The following is a 27,712-nucleotide window of genomic DNA, read 5'->3' on the forward strand; positions in this document are numbered from 1 at the left end:
ATGTAGACTGCTGTTCAAATCTGTAGTCTCACACAAAAAGAGGAAGCAAGAGTCTAGATTGTACAATTCTTTACCATCCTGGTGATCTAATCATCTGTACGGTATAAGGTGTAGAGAGTAGAATCCGAGTGGGGAGTTTTACTTTTGCCCCCAATAATATCTTTTCTATGCCTTCTATAACGTAAGCAATAAGCTTGCCTTAATAGTATATATAAAATACTGTACCCTATGTGCAAATTGTCTTTGAGAAGCCTGTGAAACATTTTAAACACGAATACTAGGTCACAAGTAAAATCTCAATGTCCTCGAAGTAGGAAGTGAACAACCTATCATATTCTTTTTCCATCATAGTCTGTATTCCTACTTGGATCAAAAAAACAGAGATTTCCTGTCAAGAAAGTTGTTTAAAATTCATTTCCACGACCTCAAGTATTTAAAGAAAACTGACAGTTTTCTTTGCCCCATCTTTTCTCCTTGACCTCTCCGTACACAGACATTACATATTATCCACATTTCAGTAAGCTGTATACATTCATTATAAGAACAACAACAACAGCAACAAAAAAAAACTGAAATCTTTGGGGCTGCTAACTTCTAAGATTACATCAGGCAGTAAAGCTCTCTTTTACAGAAATGAGAGTTTAAAGTTACAACATTCAAATGTGGCCCATCTAAAAACACCTGGAAATGATTTCAAAGTTTTCAAAGTCATTATTCTAATAGATATTACTTCCAACCTAACCATTACTGGCCTTTGAAATATAGAAGCTAAAAGCAGACTGGCCAGATCAAATGCTATAGATAAAAGTATTTTGAAAAGCATACAGTGCTATGAAGACATAAGGCAGTAGTATTAAAAAATGGATTGGGACGTGAAATTCCGAACTCACTCATTTCAGTGATTTTTCTTAATGCCTGGATGAGGGCAGTAAGTAGTCAGACTTAACCCAGATCCAGTTCTGCATCTTACTGGGATCATTTTAGGCCAGTAAATATTCATCAAATCACACTCCACTCACACATGATCAGGAACAAAATGAGGGCGTTGGGCAAGTGCCATAGCTTCTCACTCAAAGCCATCGTGCCGCCCACCTCCTTGCGGAACACTTGGAAATCACGTGATCGAATTTGACAGTAACTTTTTAAGAGACGTGTGCGTGTGGTCTTCCTGACAAAGAACAGCTTTATATTTGTGGTTGAGTGACAATCCCTGGCTGTAACTAATTAGGTGGTGATAAAATAATCACAACAATGAACACGGAATACAAACCAGAAGAAATCTTAGACTCTAAAGCACACGTTAACTGAACAAGGTTTAGAGTATCGCTCTTCTTCATCAGACTTAGCCATAAATACAGAAGAAAAGGATTGCTAAAGATGTTTACAACTAATGGGAAGTTATTCTTTTTTTAAAATCTGTTGAGGCAAATGAAGTTGGGCATCTAAAAGTAACAAACGCAGGAAGCAAAACCAGGTGTGGAAATGTATGGAACCCACTGAAAACAAAACATAAGCAGCAGCCGTACCATTTCTGTCCTCTAGAAATCACAGAAAGTAGAATTATTTGTAGATAATTAATTATTAATAACCACACTGGCCGTATCTTACCGCTTTCTGCTTAACTAAGTGCTTTAATAAACATTACCTTATTTGGGATTCACAGAACCATGAGGCAGGAAGCCCTCGTGAACTGATAAAGAGATTAACGACAGTAATGAATTTGAAAATGTGTCAGAAGAGAAGGTGATAAAATTGCCCAAGGGCAGAGATTATAAGTACCCACAGTGCACGATACCTCCCCACACTGGCAGAAGTCAATCCATGCCTGCTGAATGCATCTTATACCACTTCAATAAAACAAAGGAAAGAGCATAAGTGTGTATGTGCGTATGTGTGCTGTATAAGCAAAGGAGAAACTTTGGAAGGATGTGTATCAGTCTGTTATTCATGGTTGTATCAAAGAAGCGGCTGGCGGAGATGAGAATATTAATTTTATATGATGCTTCTGTATTGTTCGGATTTACCATAAGCATGTATAACTTGAAATTTAAATGGGTGAAATCAAAATAGAAATATATCAGCTAAATATGCCAATAAAGAATGGGTATTACTTTTGAAACAGAAAATAATTCAAACTATATATACATATTTAAAAAAAGAAAAAAAAAAAAAAAACACCCTAAGATTGTGCAATGGTTTGTGACTATCAGATCCTAGAAACGAAACAGTTAGCTTAATGATCACATATAACTGAGAGAGGACTTGCTGGTGGGGGCGGGGGGGACAGATTTTTAGATTCAACTAATATTCGTTGAGCATCACCATGTGCCAGACATTGCGCTAAACAATTATCTGGTAACTTAGGACTTTAAAAATATCTGTGTTCAATTTGTCCACAGCCTTTCTTAAACCTGTTGCCATTGAGTCGATTCCGAATCGTAACGACCCTATAGGACAGAACAGAACTGCCCCATAGGGTTTCCAAGGAGCTCCAGGCAGCTGTGAACTGTTGGTCTTTTGGTTAGCAGCCTTAGCTCTTAACCACTATGCCACCAGGGTTTCCAGAGCCTTCCTTACGTATATACAATTATATCCCCTCTACTTTGCAGATAAGCAACCCCCACATTTTATACAGAAACCCTGGTGGCGTACCGGTTAAGAGTTCGGCTGCTAACCAAAAAGGTCGGTAATTTGAATCCACCAGGCGCTCCTTGGAAACCCTATGGGGCAGTTCTACCCTGTCCTATAGGGTTGCTATGAGTCAAAATCAACTCAATGGCAACTTTTTTTTTTTTTTAAATACTTTAAACACGAAGTCAAAGATTACTATATTTTCTAATTATCAAAGGTTTTTATTCATGAGAGACTCAGCATTATTACATGTTATGAACAGTTGTCCTTATTTTGCCCGAACTTGGAGGTATTTAGAGCAAAATTTGGCAAAGCAAAAAGACTTGTTTTATCAGGCACTGTAAGCTGCCTAGAAACCCTGGTACGGCTGCTAACCAAAAGGTTGGCGGTTCAAATCCACCAGGTGTTCCTTGGGAACTCTATGGGGCAGTTCTACTCTGTCCTGTAGGGTTGCTATGAGTTGGAATCGACTTGATGGCAACGGGTTTGGTTTTGGTTTGGTAAGCTGCCTTTCAGAGCACAAGGCATGTTTTGCACTTAAATGCTAAAAAAGGGCATTCTTTCCTCTTCAGACTTATAATTGATTGATACCAAATATACCTAGTTTTCTAATACTATGCCTACTTCAAATTAAGAAGCCAAACCCACTCTTCAGAAATCCACATAGCTCAGCCAACTGAACAGGCTCACAAAAATCTCTGGCCTCTTCAATGGGCTCTTTGCATGCTCCTGAAACTATCCACACTTGGTCTCTCCAACTGAACTGGGGGCCCTCACTCTTCTAGCTCTAGAAGACAGTGCTGCCACCAACATGCTGGTAGCCACAGCAACTGGACCAGGCGACTTTCTCTCTCACCCTCTACCAGGGCACTGGAAAATTTCCCTTTTAACTTAGCAGCAGTGCCATCATTGAGAAAGAACTTTAATTGAAAAAGAGCTGACTGAAAACTCATTTCAAATACCTAGGTAAGGAAACGAGATGACTGGAACCACTGCCCAACTTGGGTTTGACAGTGGCACTCTGGCTGACTGGATTCTCAGCCAAAGCTCAATCCTGGTTCCTTTACTTTTAGGAACCTTACACTATTCTCAGACTAGAGCAAACTTCACCCTTCAGTCTGATAAAGTGGAATTGTTTGCTCAGATTCCATCCATACATTTTTCTTGAGCACTTTCTCTGCTCAAAACATATTACTAGACACTGTCAGGAGTATAAAGATGAATCAGGTGCCACCCTCAAAAATTTATAGGGTCCAAATGTTAAATCAGTGGTATACGAACAGTAACATTTCAGGCTTGACTTTCATGTTGAAAGGGTGATTTGAAAAAAAAAAAATAAAAGGCAGACTATATAATAGAGTTAAAAATAGGACATGCCTTCCAAAACATTAGAGAACCTAAAAATATAGAAATGTATAGTCAAAGGACAAGCTAAAAAAAAAGCTAAAGCAGCATTAAAATCAAAGCATAAGATAAAATGACAGAGGACAAAATATCAGTCATAACTAGAATGAACACAGAATTTATTATCCAAACCAGAATTCTGAAGAGTCAAAGGGGGCACTAATAATAACTTCTCTAAGACAACAGGCATAAACCAGGATGTCCTGAGCAAACCAGGTTGTGAGGCCTCCCTAGTTATAAAAATAAATAGGTCACCTTACTAAAAAAGGGGGATGGAGTTCATGGGTTCAAAAGCTCAGCTTCCTCTCCACTTTCCCAAAGTTCTGTTTTCAGAATCCAAAATTCTGTGCGAAAGAAAATGGAAAAAAAAAAAGCATGCAAAAAATATTCGAGGATATACACAAAGAACAAAGCTACTTTTATGTCACTTAGAGTTAAATATCAACAAAACTCAAATTATAGTTATACTAACAAACTGCCACCCTCTACTTGTTTGGACTTCTTGTTTTAAAAAGACAATTTTATATTTTAACATTCAAACTGATGCATGATTTGTACCTGGTTTCAGTTATAAACTTGTCTAACCTTCTAAAGGGAACTGTTTTTCCTATTTATTATCCCAAAGCTCTGTGGATGTATTAGATTATATAAAACACCAGACATCTAAAGGCCAAACTCAAATCCAGAAAACACTCAGTTACTCCAGTAAAGATATTCTAAAAAGATCTAAGTCAGACCAATGTGATACTACTTGCTGACTCTGAGCTGTGAGCTTTCAGGCTGTCAACAGTGCTCACATCTGGGCAGATTAACCTCTCTACATATGAAAGACACATGCCTACACATGCACAGGCCCCCCTGCCCCGTCCCAGCCTAGGTAAGAAAAAATGGTGCCCACTCCAAATTCTGCCCCTCTAAATTAGGGCCTTGGGGGAAATGGATTCCTGGTGAACACGCTGAACATCAGAAGCAATCAAGACGCAAACCAAAAGCAAGCTGGTAGCCACATTTCTGGAAACCAAAGTTTCTTAATAAGCTGGACCCCATTCTCACTTTCTGATCTGTAGACCTTCAATTTTCCCATATATTACCTAAAAGCCAAATGCCAGAAAACCACCTATAACTTCCATAAAGTCCATTTTCCTCCTGCTCAAAATTCTATTCCATCTGTGTGCTTGGAAGGAAGCACCTGAACGGGTAGTATAAAGTCGTTCATTTATTCACTTACACACATGCTTAACACCATTTATTCACTTACACACATGCACCCATTGGGTATCAGGCCCAAGTTCAACATCAAAGATATGCCCAAAGAATGGCAATCTGTGCCCTAGAAGATGAATTTCTTGAATGACACCAAATGAAAAAACAAACAATACAATCAATGTACTAAAAGAAATGTATGAAAAGAGGAATAGGAATGCAAAGGAACCAAACCCAAAACCTGTTGCCATCGAGTCGATTCTGACTCATACTGACCCTATAAGACAGAGCAGAACTGTCCCATAGAATTTCCAAGGAGCGCCTGGTAGATTCGAACTGCCGACCTTTTGGTTAAGAGCCATAGCACTTAACCACTACACCACAAGGGTTTCCATGCAAAGACCCAGACATGTATGCTGGGAGCAGTCCATGAAGGCTTCAGAGAGGAGGTGATATTTGAGTCAAGTCTTGAGTCTAAGTTCATCAGGCAGTAAAGGGAGAAAGAACACTTGAGGAGAAGAAACAGCACTTGATAAAACTCAGGGGTATGAGCATCCTGAAGTATTCAGGAGTGATGAGAACTGAAGCACAGGGCTTGAGGTTGGGAGAGGTAGAAGCCAGTGAAGGGTCTGTGACATTTACACAATAACAAGCACACAAAACAAGTCTGGGCCCCTCAGTGTGGGACACTGGCGGTGAGGAGTACGAGGGAGCAATGGAAAATTTCTCTCCTCGGGGAGTGTGTGTGGGGTCTTACTATCCCTCCTCTACATATGCCTCTTGTTCCAAACTGGGCAAAACTGACACATTCTCATTGTTCAACTTCTCTCTTCTCCCTTTTGGGAGGAGGAGGAGGAGGAGGCCAACTATTTCTCTTCCTGTCCTCCCAGTGGTTTTCTCTCCTTTACAAAGGAAAACACCTGGGTTCTAGTTGCAACTCTCACTACTAGCTATCCAAGCTTGGAGAAGACCTAGGCCCTCTGGGTCTCAGATTCCTGATTTATAGGAGGAAAGGAATGGGCTATGTCAACTATGAAATTCAAGAAAGCTCTTAAAAAAGATGTAAAAGAAATCATTATCAAACTATACTAATGTTTTTTTGTTAACAATAATAGAAAGTGAGGGAAATAAGTAAAAAAGGATTTAAAAATATTTCAGCTACAAAACTATACAGAAAACAAAATTACGGATGCTAAGGGATGGATGGGGTCAGTGTGGGGCAGGTCAAAACCCTCTCAGTCTCAGTTTTCCCATCTGCAACATGAAGTTCATAAATTCACCACTCAGGTTTGCCATGAGTCTTAAATAAGGTAACAGACAAAAGTGACACACTAAACACCTGGCATGCAATAGATACCGGGTAAATGCTAGTTATATCTAGTTTGGTGTATCTTTCATGTACATTTACAAGGGTGCCATCTCTATTAGTATCAGTTTACAAAAGATATGCAAATTTAATGAAACTGACTATATTAACTGTTCAGAAACTGAAATTCTACAGTTGACATTTTAGAAAAATTAAATACGGCTTTGAAGAAAAACAACTATTATACAATAAATCTACTAATTTCTGCTTCTGCAGAGAGTTTAAAAAAAAAAGTTCCTCATTCCAACCCACCCCCCCAATTCCCAGGGGAGATGGGCTTTGCCTTTGATTCTCAAAGCATATCTGATTTCTTCCAGCCATTAGAGAGTCAAGTAATAAGGTGAATTTAGACGCAACGGTGAAGGAATAACAACTGCTACTTCAATTCTACACTTGAATCCATTGACCCAAATCCTCTGAAATATGATCATCAATGCAATTATGTGCTGAACTGCTGTAAATTAACACACAGTCATCTGGGAAACATAAAACAAAACTAGTGACAATGTACTTCTAATTGCCTGGGAGATCAGGATATTAGTGATATTTTACATTCCGCTTCATTGCCCACTAAGCAGCATGTATTTCCATAAAAAAGCTTTTTCCAACTACAAACAACCAAAGGAGTTATAACTCAATTTCCAAGAGGAAGAGGAAACCAAAGGAAAAAAATACACAACTGAAACAATGCCTTTAGTATTTGGAAGGGAGGTAGGAGGGACAGGAGAAAGAAAGAAGGGTCCAGAATAAATTTAAATGGCTGCTTGGAAATCATTCTTCAGGTTCAAACAGCAAGCTAAACTAGTTCCAGTTCCTCTATTTAGTGGTCCAGTCACCTCCAAACCTCCCGTCATAAAAAATGCTGCCCGCCATGTGCAAGGCTCTCCGCCGGCCAATGCAACCTAGTCTTGGTACCTATACAGAGGAACCTGGGGTTGTGTTAACAAACCTCAGCCCAGCAAAGCACAAAACCTACTCAGCACCCATATGTCCTTCATCCAACAGCTTAATACTCTATATAAACTTAACACAGCGGGAGACTGTGAATTCACATGTGGGCACAGGCTCATGCACGCGCGCTCACACGGATACCTCTGTCTTTGTTCCTGGTCTCTTACTGGATGAAATTCTGTAGGAAAGGCTGCCCCCTTGTGTTCATCTCCGTGTAGCTGTGGTGCATGCTAGAGCCAGAAGGACTGGCTGCATATGCCTTTCCGTCCCATGATAGCTTCAGAGAGCAGACTTAGCCCACTTAGCATCTGTCCAGAAATCAAGACTGGCATAAATGAGGATCACTGCTCAGGCTTTCTAAGAAAGTATCAATGAGTCTGAGCTGGCTCAAGTCTGAGAGTACCATTCTGGATCTCTCTCAAGGCAGCTGGTCTCCAGTTAGGATAAGGGCTGCTTTTTAAAAGCTCCAGGTTGTAAGAAGAGATCTCTGGCATCCCTCTAAGTCCAATGGCCTCTGGCCCTTTGGCTGTCTGAATGTCACTTAAAGGAAATCTGAAGAGAGAGGGGAGGGCAAATAGGGTATTGAGAACTGGAAGCAACTAAAGGGAGGCAGGGGAGCTCAAGATGTGGGCAGTGGGGAAGGTAGGAAAGACTCCTGGAAAACCAGCTGAGAGAGCAAAGGAAGGGCCACAAGAGATGACCTGACTCAGTCTCCTTGTTTTATACGGATACAGATCCAGGTCTAGATGTTCAGAAGTGGTCAACTTGCTGGAGGCCCCACAGCTGGTAAACCACTACCGTTTCTAATAGAAGAGGCTGCCTTATTGGCTAGTTTGGGGTCAGAACTGTAAAGGGCCTATAAAAAATTAAATGTAACCACCCAGGATAAGACATCTAATCTAGTGGGCAGGCAGTACAGAATCAAACATATAAAACCAAAAACCAAACCCACTGTCATCAAGTTGAATTCGACTCATAGTGACCCTACAGGATAGGGTTTCCAAGGAGCGCCTGGTAGATTTGAACTGCCAATCTTTTGGTTAGCAGCCATAGCTCTTAACTGCTATGCCACAAGGGTTTCCATGAAATAAATGTATGTGAATGAATGACTTAAGAAAACAAAATCTGTCTTTTCAGAGCAAATGCTAATTCACTACATGTAAAAAAAGAAAAATGCATTTCTTTTTTCTTTTAAGAGACTTCGGATTCTGAGAAAGAAAGGCTTATCAAAGACATTTGATACTCTTCTCTCTCTCAAGTCCCTCCCTCTCCAAACCCCAAGTGAAATGACCAAAGAAAGGTAAAAATTAGGGAAAGGCTGTATCAACACGGGAAAGGCTCTCATCCAAATGCCAGACACTTTGAAAAATGAAACCTGATTAAAGAGGGTCATCTGAGTACATTAGCATTCATTTATGTCACTAGAGCACTTGGTCTCTCCAGAAGTTAATAAGAGGGCCTGGGCTTCACAAATGAAGCCCTGGTGGTGCAGTGGTTAAAGAGCTCAGCTGCTAACCAAAAGGTCAGCAGCTCGAATCCACCAGAGGCTCCCCGAAAACCCTATGGGAGCAGTTCTACTCTGTCCTACAGTGTGGCTTATGAGTCAGAATTGACTCAAAGGCAATGGGTTTGGATTTTACAGGGCTTCACAAATACCCCCAAGTAAGAAGGCCAAGGGCAGAAGTCCTTGTCTTAGGGAAGATCCTGAGGTGAAAGAAGAAATGTCCATTTGAAGTAATTTTGGTTGCTGCCAGCTGGCTCAATTAAAGACAGCTAGGCTTGGGGTCTAAAGAAGAAGGCCTTGTATGAAAACGGGAAGGGTTTCTCCCCAAAAGAGCCAAGTGCTGGGATGTTGTCCTTGTTAGGTGCCACTGAGTAGATTTCGACACAGAACGGCCCCAGGTGGCAGGGCAGAACTGGCCCCGGGTGGCAGGGCAGAACGGCCCCGGGTGGCAGGGCAGAACTGGCCCCGGGTGGCAGGGCAGAACTGGCCCCGGGTGGCAGGGCAGAACTGGCCCCGGGTGGCAGGGCAGAACGGCCCAGTAAGGTCTTCTTGGCTGCGATCTTTACAGAAACAGATCAGCAGGTCTTTCTCCTGAGGAGCCACTGGTGGATTCCAACTGCCGAACTTTCAGTTAACAGCCAAGCACTTACCATCGCGCCACCAGGGCTCCTTAGCAGTGGAATAATTGTTTATACATTCATATACATAAAATTATATATTCTTATAGGAACATGTGTATGTACTCATGTGTGTTTATACAGAGATAAAATCTGGAAGAATGTACACTGATAGTACATAACACCTGTAGTAATTACCCCTAAGAAGATAACTCATGTAGTTTTCCTATATTATTTGAGTTTTATAGTAAAAGAATATAGTCATGATTTATTTCTATAAATAAAATTAAATGGCTTACCACAGAGATTTAATGTACTGGGATGAGATAAAATGATCTCATAAATGTCTAAGAATAGTCGAAAGATTATTAAAACAAATAGTGATAAAACCAGATATAAAAATGAATTCTTGAAACCATCAAAAATCAAACAATATAGGCAGGCAAGTATATCAGTAAAATAGAAAACAGAGTCCAGAAATAGACTACAGCATTAGTGGGAAATAAATAAATGACAAAAGTGATAGTAAAACTCAGTGAAAAAAATAAAAAGGCCCGTTTGACAAACTGTGCTGGCACAACAGCAATCCATCTGGGAGAAGAGAAACGTGAATATCTATCTTATGGGGAACCTGGTCCATGCCGCTGAAGAGCTTGGCAAGCACAGGGGAGTTACGTACACCAAAAATTCAAAAAGCAATGCAAGAATGAATACAATTACTAACATACAAGGTAGAGAGTAAGAGAATTAAAAAAAAAAAAAAGAGGAGGAAGGTATCTGAGGAGTTAAGAACCTAAACACCACACCTCTGAGAATATTGTGCAAAATAACAACAATGGGCGGAGGGAGGGGGACAGACAAGCTCTCCAGACCATGTGGCAACTGAGTTCTGCCTCCCTTAGGAGCACCCTTGGCTTGGGGGACTAGACAGGAGCCTCAAAGGCCTTCTGGGGGGCAATATGAGCCTCACAAAGCCTGAACATTGGATCTGACTCTGTCCATGGCACCAAGAAAATAGCTGAAAGGGACTCAGAGTTTCTCTGCTTCCCTATCATCAAACAGCCTTGCCTTTTTCAGTCCAGGAGGTACCTGTGAGCCACTCAGAGCACCTGGGAAACAGTGAGGAGCGGAAGAAGCAATTAGTGTCAGCGCAATAGGTGAGCCTAACAAAGAATGTCCAGGGGTAACACCACTTGACTCCGGGCCTTTGGGTAATCAATCACATTACAGTATCACTATGTGCATCAACTCAAGGGCAATCCGTTTGGGGTTTTTACTCCTTGTTTACCCTGTTATTCTTTAATGAGAAATATTCAGGCCAAGAAAAGATTTTGCTCTCACCTACCAAATTCCAGTAGACTTAAAATAAAAAACAAATGGGCTTACTTGTAAAGAAAACCTCAGAGTATTTTAAGCTGTGAAGAAATATACGAGGCTCCTGACCACTAACTAGGAACCTACCCAGCAGGACAGAGGGTTGCCGATCTGCTTCCAGAAAAGACTACGGACGAGGAAACCACAGGAAGCGGTTCTACTCCGTCACACACGGGCGTCGCCATGAGTCCCAATCAACTCCACGGCAACAGGTTTGGATTGGCTTTGGTTATCACCTCTGCTACCTCACGCTTTCTCTTTAAGGAGCTACCAAAAAGTTTTGCTTCTCTGTAATTTTCAATTACTAAGAATGAGGGATAAAGGATAGGCAAAAAACAGTTTCAGTAACAGCTATGATTTCTTTTCTACATACACTGTTAAAGGACTTCTTTCAGCTAGAGTTCCCTAGAACAGAGAATTTTTACTCAGAATGTTTTTGGTGGCCTACTTGAATTTTTTACTTAGATAAAAACGATTGCATTTAAATAAATGACATGTTTTAAATTAGAAAAGCATTCTTTAATCTTTATAATTAAGTGCTTCACTCATAATTTGTTTTATGTGTGTGACTTTGGAGGTCTATTAATTAACGATAATATTTCCCATGGAAAACAATGGTGATAACCATGTTGCTTAATTAACATCGTGCCTTCTGCTGTCTTTTGAAACAAAATAAGGTGTACCACACCCCCTGGATCTTCACAGCTGCCCTCCATTGTCCTCATCTTACAAAAGAGGAAACTAAGGATCAGAAACTTTAAGCACCTTGTCCAAGGCCACAAAGTTAAAAAGTAGCTGAGCTGGAATCTGAACCCTGAGTGTCGGATTCCAAACCATGTACTTTCCACTTCTCCACTAAATTCTACGGGATAAACTCTACAAGACAGCTCCACTGACAAGGAAAGACATTAACACTCTCTTACCTTCTAAATTAAAAATAAATAAATAAATAAAATAGATTAGGTGATATTTAAGATATACAAAAAGGTAAAAAGAAAAATAAAACAGACAACATGGGCCCACTACTCATCTTAAAAGGAGCCCTGGTGGTGCAGTGGTTAAAGCTTTCAGCTGCTAACTGAAAGGTCAGCAGTCGGAACCCACCAGCTCCTCCACGGAAAAAAGATGTGGCAGTTTGCTTCTGTAAAGATTACAGCCTTGGAAACCCTATGGGGCAGCTCTATTCCGTCCTGGGTTGCTATGAGTCAGAATCGACTCCATGGCAGTGGGTCTGGTTTTGGTTTGGTTAACCTCTATATACATGGTCTGCAATTGGCTTGTTTTTCCAAATCATTATACTCGTGAAATCTGCCAAGTTGATACATTCATTTTTTACATGTGTATAATATTCCATCTGATGAACACATCCTAATTTACTCATCCATTCTTCTAGTCAATGAACATTTAGTTTGTTTCCCATTTTTTTCCTGCTATTATAAACATTGCTACTATGTATATTTTTGTACGTGTCTCATTTACAATAGAATAGTTTCTCTAAGATATATGGCTAGAAGTGGAATGACTACATCTTGGATCAATGCATTCTTCAAAGTGACTACATCAATTCACATCAACACTGTTCCCACTGCTCCATATCCACAACACAGGATACTGCCACATCTTAACATTTTTTGTCATTCTAATGAGGCGATGACATCTCATTGTGACTTTAAGACGTATTTCCTCGATTACTCTTACATCTAATGTGTCTGCCACATATGTTAATGTCACGTTTTAGGTCATACTCTAGAAACTTATTTCACCATCCAGTATCACCTTCCTCCAAACCACAGTTTATCTTCTCTGAAAAGACTGAAGAGATGTCAAGCCTCGTAATCACTGCCACCACTCAAAATTCATGGTTACTGTAATCACTCAGGATAAACTACCCCAAAACGATTCTCACAGTCTTTGAAGAAGTACCTTGCTTTGTTGAAATTAAAACAAATAATATAAAATAATTTAACCAATTTATCCCACCTCCCCCCAAAAAACTACAGCATACCTAACCTTTGTGTAGAATGTTAATTACTCCTCTGAATCAATTCCTAAAGGTAGAATTTATGGGTCAAGGGATACAGTTATTTTCCAGGATAGTTTTAAGACCCTTGGTATATAATACCAAACTGCACTCCAAATGGATTGTATCAATTTATGGGCCTAAAAGAGGGTATTTATTGACCTTCTTTAGTACCCTTTTGACAATCAATTGGCTGTCTGTTGGGATAAATCAAATCTGACTGTATCAACAAGAAGACTATTGTATGCACCATCAAGGGTCTCTTCTCAATCTCCATTAAGCCATTTACAAGAGTCAAATTACTTCCTCCTTCTGTTATGTGCCCAAAATACTAAAAATAAGTCAAATGTCTCACCACTGGTTTCTTGAACTTGACCTTTGCCTGGCCCATTACCACCCCCTCTTTCCTGCTTCCTATATCTGACATTTGATCTGCTAGCATCTGACCAGTTGAGCTAAATGTTAGGCTCTGGTCTCCCTGGCCTCCCCAGCTTTGGCATAACAACTCTGCAGATAATTAAACACTCAACTTACAAATATGTTTCCAAAACCTCTTTAAATAGAAGATGGGCTGCAGTATATTCGTTATTAAGTGTAAGTTCTAAATACAACTGCTCACTTTTTCACCTATGATATATGTAATAAGCTTGGTGTGTCAAAAGCCCAGAATGCAATGAAGAAATTGCAACAAGCCTTATCAGTTGAGTTTGCAGGAGGTGGCTCTCTGGTAGGAGAGCCTGCCCTCTGCCTTCTAACCAAAGGGCAAGCAAGGGCCTACCACTCTAGAGAGGATGGTCTCAGTGACAAGCTTACACCAGGACAGCCCCAAACTGTCCAAGAATGGGCCGTACTCCCTCCCTGAATGGCACTCTAAGCAAATGTACTGGATAATCAATCTGAAATAGAAGGTCATCTCTAAGAACATGAAGTACCAAACCTGACATAAGGAAGAGTAAAAGGAACTTGAAAGGAATGACAACAACTCACAATATTTTGAAGTAAACTCAATACCCAAAGAGGTATAGCTGGTTTCATGGGTGTTAATATCAAAATTTCTAAGGACCTGAAAATTCCTACTTTATTTAAACTGTTCCACAGAATACATTAAAAATCATCCACTCATTTGTTTTATGCAGCCAGTATAACGCTGCTATCTAAACTCCACAAATACATAAGGTACACACAAAAAAACTAGACCTGGAGAACTTGAAAAATATAAACATTTTACATAAAATACTGTCAGCCAATTGAGTTCAGTTATTCTATTAAAACACTTGAAATACACTCATCAAATGGCTTATTACAAGGCTACAAAACTGGTTTGTTATTAGGAAATGTGCTAATGTAATTCATGGCACCAGTGGGTCAAAAGAGAAAAGCCATATGGATCATCTGAAAGATGTGGAAAAGGCTATTTGGTAAACCTCATTATCTATCTATATTTTAAAAAATTAACCTGGTAAATAGAAACAAACGATACTTTCTTTTCCTCATAAAGACTATCAAGCTCAAACCTACAATCAACAGCATATCTCAAGGTACCATACTGGAGGAATTCCTATAATCTAAGGAACAAAACAAAGATTCCTACTAACATCACTATTATTTAACAACGTTTCAGAAGTTTTAGCAAATGAAGTTAAACAAAGGAGAAGCTATCAATATTCAGAGAAGGCATTGTTTCTAAGAGAAAAAAAAAAACACAGGTTACAGAACGGTGTAGAAAGTATGACCTTTTTTTTTGATACCAAAGAGCAACACGCACAACATGTGTATGATGAAGTATTAGTGGTTCTCCTGTGGTACGAGAAACCTGGTGGTGCAGTGGTTAAGTGCTACGGCTGCTAACCAAAGGGTCGGCAGTTTGAATTCGCCAGGTGCTCCTTGGAAACTCTGTGGGGCAGTTCTACTCTGTCCTATAGGGTCGCTAGGAGTCGGAATCGACTCCATGGCACTTTGGTTTTTGGTTTTGTGGTATGAGGTAAGGTTTATTTAGCTGATTTGCATTTTTAAATGGGCCTATAAGACAGCCTATATTGGAATCTTATCTTGTAAAAAGAACTTGGCAACGGGGTTTTTTTTTTTATTACATAAAAATAAAATAGACAAACTTATGTAAGAAAGCAAGAAAGCACAAGTATACAGAATTGGGAATGAGAATGATACAGTTAATATCAGATTAAAAGAATCAAACATATTATGCATCTGGCCCAGTTGGTAAACTACTTCAAAACTTTTAAGGAAAAGATGATTCTCATATAGAAATTTCTCTACAGTAGCACTATCCAGTAGAACTTTGTGTGATAACGGTAATGTTCTATATTTGCCCCATCCAACATGGCAGCTACTAGCCAAACGTAGTTACTGAACACTTGAAACACGGCTAGTGAAACTGATGATGTGAAATTTGAATTGTACTTAATTTCAATCAATTTAAATTTAAATAACTGGAGGTAGCTAGTGGCTAAAGGACTGGACAGTGCAGCTCACTAGAGGGTGGAAATGATAGAATTTTCCATTCTGGCATTACCAAGATACAAATAATAATAATGACCAATTTTACTTAATATACAAGAAAACTCTGGAGAAAATGCTAGTAAACACACTCTAACAGTATACAAAAAGAATAATCCACAACAGTCAAGTGCTGGTTTTTGTTTTTTTCTAGGAATGCAAGCACAGCTTAATAACGAGGAAACTGATGAAACAGAATTCCTGACATCAACTACAGAAAGGAGAAAAACCCTGTCATTTCCTCCTCAGATGCTGAGAATGCATCCATAAAGTTCACTATCTGTTATAGGCTGATTTGTCTTCCCCTAAAGATAGGTTCCAGTCCTAAGCACTCCTCAGCCCTCCCCTGCCCTTCACTCCCAGTATCTGTGAGTGTGACCTCATTGGGAAATAGAGTCTCGCATATGTAATTAGTTAACATGAGGTCATACTAGAGCAGGGTAGGCCCTAATCCAGCATAAGTGAGGCAATAAAAAAAGAAGAGACCCAGAAACAGACAGACACACAGGGAAGAATACTCCGTGATGATGGAGGCAGAGATGTGACAAGGGGGGCAGAGACTGGTATTATGCTGCCGTTAACCAAGGCATGCCTGGGGCTCCAGACGATGGAAGAGACAAGGAAAGATACTCTTCTGGAGCCGACATCCTGAATTCAGACTTCTGGCCTACAGAACTGTGAGAGATAAATTTCTGTTGTTTTAAACCACCCAGTTTGTGGTTACTTTGTCACAGCAGCCCTAGAAAGCTAACATAGCATCCATTCTTTGTTTAAAGAAAAAAAAAAAAAAGAATGCTAGCATTATACACAGGGATAGCATGTATCAACAGGCAACAGCAATCCTGACACTAAAACATTAGGGAAATTTCCATTAAAGTCAGGAAGTAATGAGATAGATTATCAGCTATGACCATTATTATTTATCATACTCTCATAAAGGAGCCCTAGTGGCGCAGTGATAAAGCACTCATTGCTAACCGAAAGGTTGGCAGTTCAAACCCACCAGCTGCTCTGAGGGAGAACGATGGGACAGTCTGCTTCCCTAAAGATTTATAGCCTTCAAAACGTATGGGGCACTTCTACTCTGTCCTACAGGGTGCCTATGAGTTAGAACTGAAATAAACGTAACTATGAAAAAAAAGCAGGAGAATAAAATAGCATCATCTGTAAAAGACAATCTATTAAAATTAGATGAAACTGAAAGGTTGTTAGTTACATAACAATGAAATACCCTCCAAGCGGAAGTGTTAATAAAAAGAGATGTTTTTAAAAATTCACTAATAATAATATTTAAAGTATGTATTACAAAAGTACCACAAAGGACTAGGAGTCACAAACTATTGAGATTTCCCTTGAAATAATCAAATCAAATGAAATCTGTTAGTATAAACCCTTCAAAGGCTCCTGGCTCCATCCTGACTTAAGGACAGACACACAGACACAGACACAGACACAGACACAGACACAGACACAGACACAGACACAGACACTCTCTCTCTCTCTCTATTCATCCAATCCACACTGATTTCCTATAGGCCCAGCAACCAACCATGGCAGAACCAAAAACAGTTCAGAAAAAGGCTAATTAATATTTATTATTTTCCTCATATTGTGAAAGCGGGGTATCGGGTTTCCTCACAGAAAATGCACCCGAACTTTGAAAGATTCAACCATCTGGAACAGATCTGAAAGCTTACATGAAAAGCCTTAAGGTTTGGAATCTTAATTCAATTTCCCCTCACATTTTAATAAGAGTCCGTAGCAAACATGTATTTTCAGAGATAGTCTCAGGAGGGAACTGAACAAAAGGCTATTGTGTTAAACATGATGAGTTCTTTGTGGTTCCACCTATACCAACTTTACAAACATCAGGTTACATTTAAGTAATTCTAACCTTTAAATCAACTATTTGCAGACCACAAAATCTATTCCACACCTCTTAGTCAGTCTAACTCAGTCTGAGTTACAGCTGAGCTCAAGTGTGAAATCTGCATATTTTAAGTGCTAGTAAAAGAACTTTCTTTTAGTCTTTGATTACATAACGCTGAATTGTTCACAAATGCCAAACAATGTTTTCATTTGTTTCTCCAAGAAAATTTTTCATCTGCACTTGATAAATCTGACTCTGTATCACTACTGATGAAAAGCATATGGGTATCAGCCATACAGCTCTCTACTACTTTCTTATTAAATAGGAATTACAACTTTTTCTCTAGGTTAACAAGAGTAAAAGAAGATGGTGTTTACAGGCCTGTCCTGCTCATTTACAGGTTGTCCTGATCAATATAAATATCTTTATGTCTTAAATTGTGATACATGTCCTGCCACTGGTCGGCTAATATACAAAAGGAAACAAGAGGTTATGCATGATTAGTGGTCTGACTGTTTTAAAACATGCCCCAAAATTCAATAACATTCTTCCCATTGAGGTGGAGTCAGTTCTCCTCTCTGTGAATACGCGCTAATCTTAGTGACTCACTTCTAATAAGGAGAAGTGAGGCCGAAAGGCTTTGGAGGCTGGGTCATAAAAGACGATATAGTTTCTTCCTGGCTCTCCCCCTTGGGATGCTCACCTGTAGAACCCAATCCCCATGCTGTGAGGAAGCCACGCAACAATACACAGAGGCCACAGGTCCCAGCCCTGGGGCCAGCCCCAGCCAAGGTCCCACTCAGCAACCAGCATCAGCTGGGCATGTGACTGGCAAAACCTTCAGAGGTTGCAGCCCCCAGGCTTTCAGCTACCTCAACTGTGAGTGGAACAGAATGAGCTGTCCCTACCAAACTATGTCCAAACTGCCTATCTGTGAGCAAAATAAAAGCTGTCTTTGTTTTCAGCCACTAGGTTTTGTTGTTGTTAGTTGCCCTTGAGTCCATCCTAACTGTAGTGGTGACCCCATGTGTTACAAAGATCTCCTCCATAGGTTCGAGGGCGGATCATTTCGTAGCCTTGAGTCCGAATCAACTCAATGGGAAAGGGTTTGGCTTTACTTTGTAGAAACAGGTAACAGAAAACGTAGATTCTTTTTTTAATTTTTATTGTGCTTCAAGTGAAAGTTTACAAATCCAGTCTCTCATACAAAAATTTATATACACCTTGCTATATACTCCTAGTTGCTCTCCCCCTAATGAGACAGCATACTCCTTCCCTCCACTCTCTATTTTCGTGTCCCTTCAGCCAGCTTCTGACCCCCTCTGCCCTCTCATCTCCCCTCCAGACAGGAGCTGCCCATATAGTCTCATGTGACTACTCAACCCAAGAAGCTCACTCTTCATCAGTATCATTTTCTATCCCATAGTCCAGTCCAATCCCTGTCTGAAGAGTTGGCTTTGGGAATGGTTCCTGTCTTGGGCTAACAGAAGCACTGGGGAACATGACCTCTGGGGTCCTTCTGGTCTCAGTCAGAACATTAAGTCTGGTCTTTTTATGAGGATTTGGGGTCTGCATCCCACTGATCTCCTGCTCCCTCAGGGGTTCTCTGTTGTGTTCCTTGTCAGAGCAGTCACCGGTTGTAGCTGGGCACCATCTAGTTCTTCTGGTCTCAGGCTGATGTAGTCTCTGGTTTATGTAGCCCTTTCTGTCTCTTGGGCTCATAATTACCTTGTGTCTTTGGTGTTCTTCATTCTCCTTTGCTCCAGGTGGGTTGAGACCAGTTGATGCATCTTAGATGCCACTTGCTAGTGTTTAAGACCCCAGATGCCACTCTCCAAAGTGGGATGCAGAATGTTTTCTTAACAGATTTTATTACGCCAATTGACTTAGATGTCCCCTGAAACCATGGTTCCCAGACCCCTGCGCCTGCTACGCTGGCCTTTGAAGCTTTCAGTTTATTCATAAAACTTCTTTACTTTTGGTTCAGTCCAGTTGTGCTGACCTCCCCTGTATTGTGAGTGGTCTTTCCCTTCAACTAGAATAGTTCTTACCTAATTTTTTTTTTTTAATGTCTAATTAGTGAGAACCCCTCTCCCTCTCCACTCTCATAACCATCAAAGAATATTTTCTTCTCTGTTTAAACTATTTCTCGAGTTCTTATAATAGTGATCTCACACAATATTTGTCCTTTCGCAACTGACTAATTTCACTCAGCATAATGCCTTCCAGATTCCTCCATGTTATGAAATGTTTCATGGATTCCTCATTGTTCTTTATTGATGCGTAGTATTCCATTGTACGAATATACCACAATTTATTTACCCATTCATCCACTGATGGGCATCTTGGTTGCTTCCATCTTTTTGCTATTGTAAACAGTGCTGCAATGAACATGGGTGTGCATATATCTGTTCATATAAAGGCTCTTATTCCTCCAGGATGTATTCCAAGGAGTAGGATTGCTGGATCGTATGGGACTTCTATTTCCAGCTTTTCAAGGAAGCGCCAAATCGATTTCCAAAGTGGTTGTGCCATTTTACATTGCCACCAGCAGTATATAAGTGTCCCGGTCTCTCCATAACCTCTCCAACATTTATTATTTTGTGTTTCTTGGGTTAATGCCAACCTTGTTGGAGTGATTTGTAGTTTTGATTTGCATTTCTCTAATGGCTAATGGGAAACTCTGGTGGCATAGTGGTTAAGTGCTACGGCTGCTAACCAAAGGGTCGGCAGTTCAAATCCTCCAGGATTCTACTCTGTCCTTTAGGGTTGCTATGAGTCGGAATCGACTCGATGGCACTGGGTTTGTTTTTTTTTTTTGGTAATGGCTAATGATCATGAGAATTTCCTCATTTATCTGTTAGCCACCTGAATGTCTTCTTTAGTGAAATGTCTGTTTACGTCCTTCGCCCATTTTTTATTTGGGTTATTTGTCTTTTTGCAGTTGAGTTTTTGCAGTATCATGTAGATTTTAGAAATCAGATGCTGACTGGAAATGTCATAGCTAAAAACTTTTCCCAGTCTGTAGGTAATCTTTTTACTCTTTTGGTGAAGTCTTTGGATGAGCATAGGTGTTTCATTTTTAGGAGCTCCCAGTTATCTAGTTTCTCTTCTACATTGTTAGTAATGTTTTGTATACTGTTTATGCCATGTATTAGGGCTCTAAGCATTGTCCCTATTTTTGTTTCCATGAGCTTTATCGTTTTAAATTTTATATTCAGCTCTTTGATCTATTTTGAGTTTGTTTTTGTGCATGGTGTAAGGTATGGGTCTTGTTTCACTTTTTTTGCAGATGGATATCCAGTTACGCCAGTACCATTTGTTAAACAGACTATCTTTTCCCCATTTAACTGACTTTGGCCCTTTGTCAAATATCAGCTGCTCATACATGGATGGATTTCTGTCTGGATTCTCAATTCTGTTCCATTGGTCTACGCAGCTGTTGTTGTACCAGTACCAGGCTGTTTTGACTACCGTGGCAGTATAAAACATTCTAAAATCAGGTAGAGTAAGGCCTCCCACTTAGTTCTTCTTTTTCAGGAATGCTTTACTTATCTGGGGTCTCTTTCCCTTCCATATGAAGTTGGTGATTTGTTTCTCCGTCTCATTAAAAAATGTCATTGGAATGTGGATCGAAACTGCACTGTATCTATAGATCGCTTGTGACAGAATAGACATTTTTACAACGTTAAGTCTTCCTATCCATGAGTAAGGTATATTTTTCCACTTATGCAGGTCTCTTGGTTTCTTCAGTACTGTCTATGAGTTTTCTTTGTATAGATCTTTTACATCTCTGGTAAGATTTATTCCTAAGTATTTTATCTTCTCGGGGGCTACTATAAATGGTATCGATTTGACTTCCTCTTTGATGTTCTTTTTGTTGATGTGGAGGAATCTAACTGATTTTTGTATGTTTATCCTGTATCCTGATACTCTGCTGAACTCTTCTATTAGTTTCAGTAGTTTTCTTGAGGATTCTTTAGAGAACATGTAGATTTTTACAGTGAAATTCAATAATCTTATTCTTTCCATTTCAAACCCATTTCAAAGAAAACAAAACTGCTTTGACATATCTGGTCAGGAGACTCACCCTAGCAACTTAATGGCTGGAATCCCACCCAGCATTACTCTCAGCAGCCAGCTAGTCTTATCCCTCGGCTGTTAAACAGCCTGGCTTACTTGCTGCCGCTACTACACATGCTCCAGGTTTTTAATCAATGAGCAAGTGAAACTTGCGTGAAAAGGTAATTTTATGACTCTGATGCCAGAAACTAGCTCAAGATGCTTTGATGGAACCATTCAAATGGGTTATCAACCCAATCAAGTTACTGTATCAAAGCACTTATTGCTCCTTCTAACGAATACCAGGGAGGAAAATGTCCTAATTTCTGAAATAAAGTGCTTCTCTAACAAACACAAGCCTGAAAAGCTGAAAGCTAGAAGGAACCTTGGAGATAATCCAACTTGTTTTTTTCAACCAGTAGGACACCAACTTAGTCCAAGGAGGACTTTTCATGCCATAAATACTAAGAATTTTCACCTCATTCCATCCTCATACATGAACTGGACACAATAGAACAGCAATTTTAAACTTCAAAGAAACTATGATTATGTTTCTAATTCATAGTTACAGCAATAAAAGGCACTCCATACAATGCTATTAATGTTTTGTCCTTAAAGTTTAGGAATTATGATAAATATAATAAAAAACTCCCTGAGAATCCATAAATAGTATATGTAGGAAAAAAAAAAGTGGCTGCTTTGTTTCTACCATAAGAAATGTTACTAATCACTCCTCTAGTACAAATCACGCGGGAAAACGGAAGCCCAGAGAGGTTATACAATTGGCCTTGGGCCACGTAAGTAGTGAGCGGCAAAACTACAACTAGAATTTTGGTTTATTCATGTTTTCTAGTCATCAGGGGGCTCATTTAGATCTGGATTAATTGAAGGGAAAATAATTATTGTATGTTTCAATTTAAAAGGTAAGTCAAAGTGGCTGGCTGGGTTCCAACTTCTTCAAGGTTATACTCATAATCCTTCTGGTGAACTATCTTTCTCCTTAATGGAAAGAAACAGAACCTTCACGGAGGGGCCTTAGGCATCACCAGGCAAATGTGAAAGGAATGTGGCTAATAGTGTGGACTACTTCCAAGTCATTTATAACCCCAATATCCCCTGCCTTAACTGCAGAGGCTGTGAAGGTAAAACACTCTGTCTCTGGCTCCCTTGCAGCCACCAGTGGCCGCATGACAAAATTACAAAAATGAGACTAGATACAGAAGTCACGGAAAAGGCCTTTCGCCCTTCGCTCTCATTCTACCAGGAATGTAGATGTGATTCCTGGAGATGCAGACACCACCTTGGTTCCATGGGGACAAAAGCCACATGGTGATGCTGGCAGAGCAAACAGACAGAAGGAACTTGACTCCCTGATGACACAGGGGAGCCATCACACCAGCCCTGGACTCTCAATCCTTAGATTTCCTTGTATGAAGTTTAAGGCTATGCAGTTGATTTTTTTATGCAATCCTAACTATAATAAAAATTACATCTGTTTTTTCCTCCACAATCCATTTTCTCCCAAGGTGGTGTATCCACCTGTCTTTTTCTGATAAAGCTAAATTTTGTAAATCAATGTTTAATCATCTTCAGCACCCTCACTCCTGGTACTCCAACCCCATTTTTTTGAAAGGTCAATGAATGAGAGTGAGGTATCTCTCTCCCAAAGAGAGTGAAAGATTTTGACTTGCAGGAGGTCTCCCTATAGCAGATGGCAGAGCCAAGACTGCCTTGGGAGGCAGATGAAAGGGGAACGATTTCCCTCTTTATACACCACTCAACCTCAGTCCTGGACTGCACTGGAAATCCAAAAACAGAAAGAAGGAAACAAGAAGCTAATGCATGTCAAGTTCCCAGCCTCTACTGGGAAATACCAGGCCTTTATTAGGGAAGATATTAAAAAACCATTCACTCAAAAAAACACCTTTTCTTTCACTTCAGCATCATGTTTGAGAGCTTCCATTCTACCTTCCACTTAAGAGACAACTGGACTGAGTTTAAGCAACACAATAATTCCAAGGAAGGCTAATCTGAGTTCTAAATAAAAGTAGGGTGTTATCCATTCTTTTCCCAATGTTCTTCCTGACAAAGGATTTGGCTACAGCAGCTCATGAAGCTATATCAATTGTTAATGTTCAACGGTATTTTCCAGAGGTATAGAAAAGAATGGGTAACACAAACAAGCTAGGAATTCTACTAATTCCATGCCAAAAACAAAAAATGAATTAAAAAATAAAAGAATCTATTTCTGTGGAGGAATGGCAAAAAGCTTTGGCAAATTTCTTAAATAAAAGTTCACCAAATCCAGATAAATCATTAGCTATTCTAGACCATTTCTCTATAACATAAAAGAAAATTTCCAACCCAAGCAGTCTCGCGGTGACAATGTCCTAAGGGTTAGGAATCAAGCAGTACAACAAGATACAGCACTCTATAGTACACAGTCTGGTTCCTGTGATAGTCTAAGTGAAGTTCCTTAATCTGAACAGGGTTACGCTTCAAAAACCAAACCAGTTGAGTCTTCTGAAACTCACGGTGCTTGCTTCAAGAAGGGAATTTCACACAAAAAGGGCAGAAGTTAAGCAGGTAGTAAACACTGAGAAGATAAGGAATAATTAGGGATACAAACTGATAATTAACTATTAGTGAAGCCAAACTCAATGAATAAAAAGTACTGGAAAAAAAGAAATGAGTTTAAATAGACCTTAACATCAGAATAATTACCAACAATTTAGAATCGAACTTGGAGAACCAGAAGTGTCCTCATCCTCTAGACTAACCTTTATGTGAGTAGGAATTCCCTGTTACTCCCACACCAATGGAACTCCATCTTAGAACAATGCAGTCACAGGTTACTTAAGTAGTGAATTTTTTAAATAACTACCACAATCCACAGCAAATTATTGCTACGTAAAATGATCATTCAAATGTAGTACTCTAAAGGCATCAAAGTAATAACAATGGGAATAATAATAATCAAACTAAAACAGAGGTTAAAGTCATTTCCTTCAGACATTTCACTAGGTTTGTGTTGGCCTATCAGGTAGTATCTCAGGATGGAGCACAGACACAATACACAGCATCATCCTACCTAGCACATTTCCTGGTGGCACCTCCTCAAGATCTTCCAGGTCTCTTCCCATCAGAAGATACAAGTTTCCCAGAGTACAATATGCCATGTGAGGTACTGGGGGGAGGTCATCAGGTGGGGCTGAGAAGCCTAATGGTACCTGGATTAAAAAAAAAAAAAAAAAAAAGTGAAGTCAGGAGACGTGAAATACAAACACTTGTTAGTACCTATAAAGACATTTGTATTCAAAAGATATGGTACAGCCACATAACAAATAAAATGTCAAATAGCAAAACCTCTCAAATATTAAAAATTTGTCAAGAATTCCACATAATCCATCATAAGCTTTCCAGCTAAGTGACAGAAACTCTCTTGTAACCTGGCAGGACCACATTAGCTGATGAACAAAAATCCTACTAAAAAATTGCTGCCATCGAGTCAATTCCGACTCATATCAACCCTATAGGACAGAGCAGAACTACCCTGTATGGTTTCCAAGGAGCAGACAGTGGATTATAACTGCCAACCTTTTGGTTAGCAGCCAAGCTCTTAATCTCTGCACCACCGGGCTCCTATAAACCTTATGTTCCTGTTGTTGTTAGGTGAAACCAAGTCAGTTCCAACTCAGAGCAACCTCATGTACCACAGAAACAAAACACTGCCTGGTCCTGTACCATCCTCCCAATCACTGTTATATTTGAACCCATTGCTGCTGCCACTGTGTCAATCCACCTCATTGAGGGTCTTCCCCTTTTTTGCTGACCCTCTACTTCACCAAGCATGATGTCCTTGTCCAGGGACTGATCCCTCCTGACAACATGTCCAAAGCATGTGAGATGTAGTCTCACCATCCTTGCTTCTAAGGAGCATTCTGGTTGTACTTCTTCCAAGACAGATTTGTTCGTTCTTTTGGCAGTCCATGGTATATTCAATATTCTTCACCAACACCGCAATTCAAAAGCGTCAGTTCTTCTTTGGTCTTCTTTTTTCATCATCCAGCTCTTACATGCATAGGAGGTGACTGAAAACATCATGGCTTGGCCAGGTGCACCTTAGTCTTCAAAGTGACATCTTTGTTTTTCAACACTTTAAAGAGGTCTTTTGCAGCAGATTTACCCAGTGCAATGAATGTGTCTTTTGATCTCTTGACTGCTGCTTCCATGAGTGTTGATTGTGGATCCAAATAAAATGAAATCCTTGACAACTTCAATCTTTTCCCCGTTTATCATGATGTTGCTTATTGGTTCAGTTGTGACAATTCTTGTTTTCTTTATGCTGAGGTGTAATCCATACTGAAGGCTGTGGTCTTTGATCTTCATCAGTAAGTGCTTCAAGTCTTCTTCACTTTCAGCAAACGAGGTTGTGTCATCTGCCTATAGCAAGTTGTTAATGAGTCTTCCCCCAATCCTGATGCCCGGTTCTTCTTCATACAGTCCAGCTTCCAGGATTATCTGGCTCAGCATACAGATTGAATAGGTATGGTGAAAGGATACAATTCTGATGCATGCCTTTCCTGACTTCAAACCAGTCAGTACCCCCTTGTTCTATCTGAACAACTGCCTTTTGATCTATGTAAAGGTTCCTCATAGGAACAATTAAGTGTTCCTGAATTCCCATTCTTCACACCATTATCCATAATTTGTTATGATCCACACAGTCACATGCCTCTGCATAGTCAATAAAACACAGGTAAACATCCTTCTGGTATTCTCTGCTTTCAGCCAGGATCCATCTGACATCAGCAATGATATCTCTGGTTCCATGCCCTCTTCTGAATCCGGACTGAATTTCTGGCAGTTCCCTGTCAATATACTGCTGGAGCTGCTTTTGAATGATCTTCAGCAAAATTTTACTTGCGTGTGGCATTAATATTGTTCAATAATTTCTGCATTTGTTGGGAGCATCTTTCTTCAGAACAGGCATAAATATAGACCTCTTCCAGTCGACTGGCCAGGTAGCTGTCTTCCAAATTTCTTGGCATAGGTAAGTGAATACCTCCAGTGCTGCATCCGTTTGTTGAAACATCTTAACTGGTATTCCGTCAATTCCCAGAGCCTTGTTTTTTTTGCCGATGCCTTCAGAGCAGCTTGGACTTCTTCCTTCAGTACCACTGGTTTTCAATGGCAAAACCTTTTCAGAAGTTGACTGCCGGGCCCTTCTTCCTAGTCTGTCTTAGTCTGAAAGCTCAGCTGAAACCTGTCTGCTGTGGGTGACCCTGCTGGTGTTTGAATGCTGGTGGCACAGCTTCCAGCATCAGAGCAACACGCAAACACCCCGAAGTACAACAAACTGATACATGGGGGATAAACCCTATAAAAAAAAAAAAAAAACCCTATAGTCCCTTGTTATTTATGTGAGTCATGTAATGGTTTACAGGCACTAGTTTTGGTGACTGCTGTGCTATTATTACAACATTCATTATTATTACTATCATTTAAAATTGTTTTTATCTTATTATAATGTCCTTCTAGCATTCAACAAGCGCTAGGGCTACTGGTGAATAATAGGTGAAAATTACTAACTGGGGAAGAGTGGTCAGATGTAATAAAAATGCCATGAAAAAGGGCAAACACCTGTCATTATATGCTATGCTGTTAATCCAGAAGAGAACACGCTGTGAAATACTGGATACGCTGATGAAAAAACAGAGTGTACACAGAGCAAAATTACGCTACAAAGATAACAGATTTATGAGCTCCTCCTATATCATATTTATCCTTATAGAGATACTGCCTCAAACTATTCAAGTTTTGAGTTGTGTGAAGGCTTTCAGAAATATATCCTTCAAGAAAATCACAAACACATAATAAAAAAGTAAATTTATTGAAGGAAAAAAAAAGAAATATATCCTTCATATAAACACAATTGCTCTGAAAGTATTTCGACCAACCAATATATCTTTGGTGCTCAAGGCACTGTGATAGTGCTAGGAAGAGAAAAAATGTCTATGATATGTCTTTACTTCATCCTTTCAAAAATATCTATTTTGATTACAAATACAAAGTAACTAACATCCCACAGAGTGAGTGACAAAAGGCTGCTCGGGCAAGTTAATTCATAAAAACTCAGAGGAAGGAGAGGTTATTGTATAAACCAATCTCACTTCATGAGAGTGACGACCTTTTA

General features: G+C 39.7%; 1 protein-coding gene across 2 annotated transcripts in view; it reads right to left on the bottom strand.

Moving 5' to 3' along the window:
- EFL1 (elongation factor like GTPase 1) overlaps nucleotides 1-27,712 on the bottom strand; it is a 160,602-nt gene that overhangs the window by 80,162 nt on the left and 52,728 nt on the right. For both annotated transcript variants that reach the window (XM_049852501.1, XM_049852502.1), the window contains exon 15: nucleotides 24,608-24,746. In XM_049852501.1, the coding sequence (XP_049708458.1) occupies nucleotides 24,608-24,746 (139 nt within the window). The remainder of the gene's footprint in view (nucleotides 1-24,607; nucleotides 24,747-27,712) is intronic.

Source organism: Elephas maximus, chromosome 13 (assembly GCF_024166365.1).
Source record: "Elephas maximus indicus isolate mEleMax1 chromosome 13, mEleMax1 primary haplotype, whole genome shotgun sequence".
In the NCBI taxonomy this organism is placed as follows: domain Eukaryota; kingdom Metazoa; phylum Chordata; class Mammalia; order Proboscidea; family Elephantidae; genus Elephas; species Elephas maximus.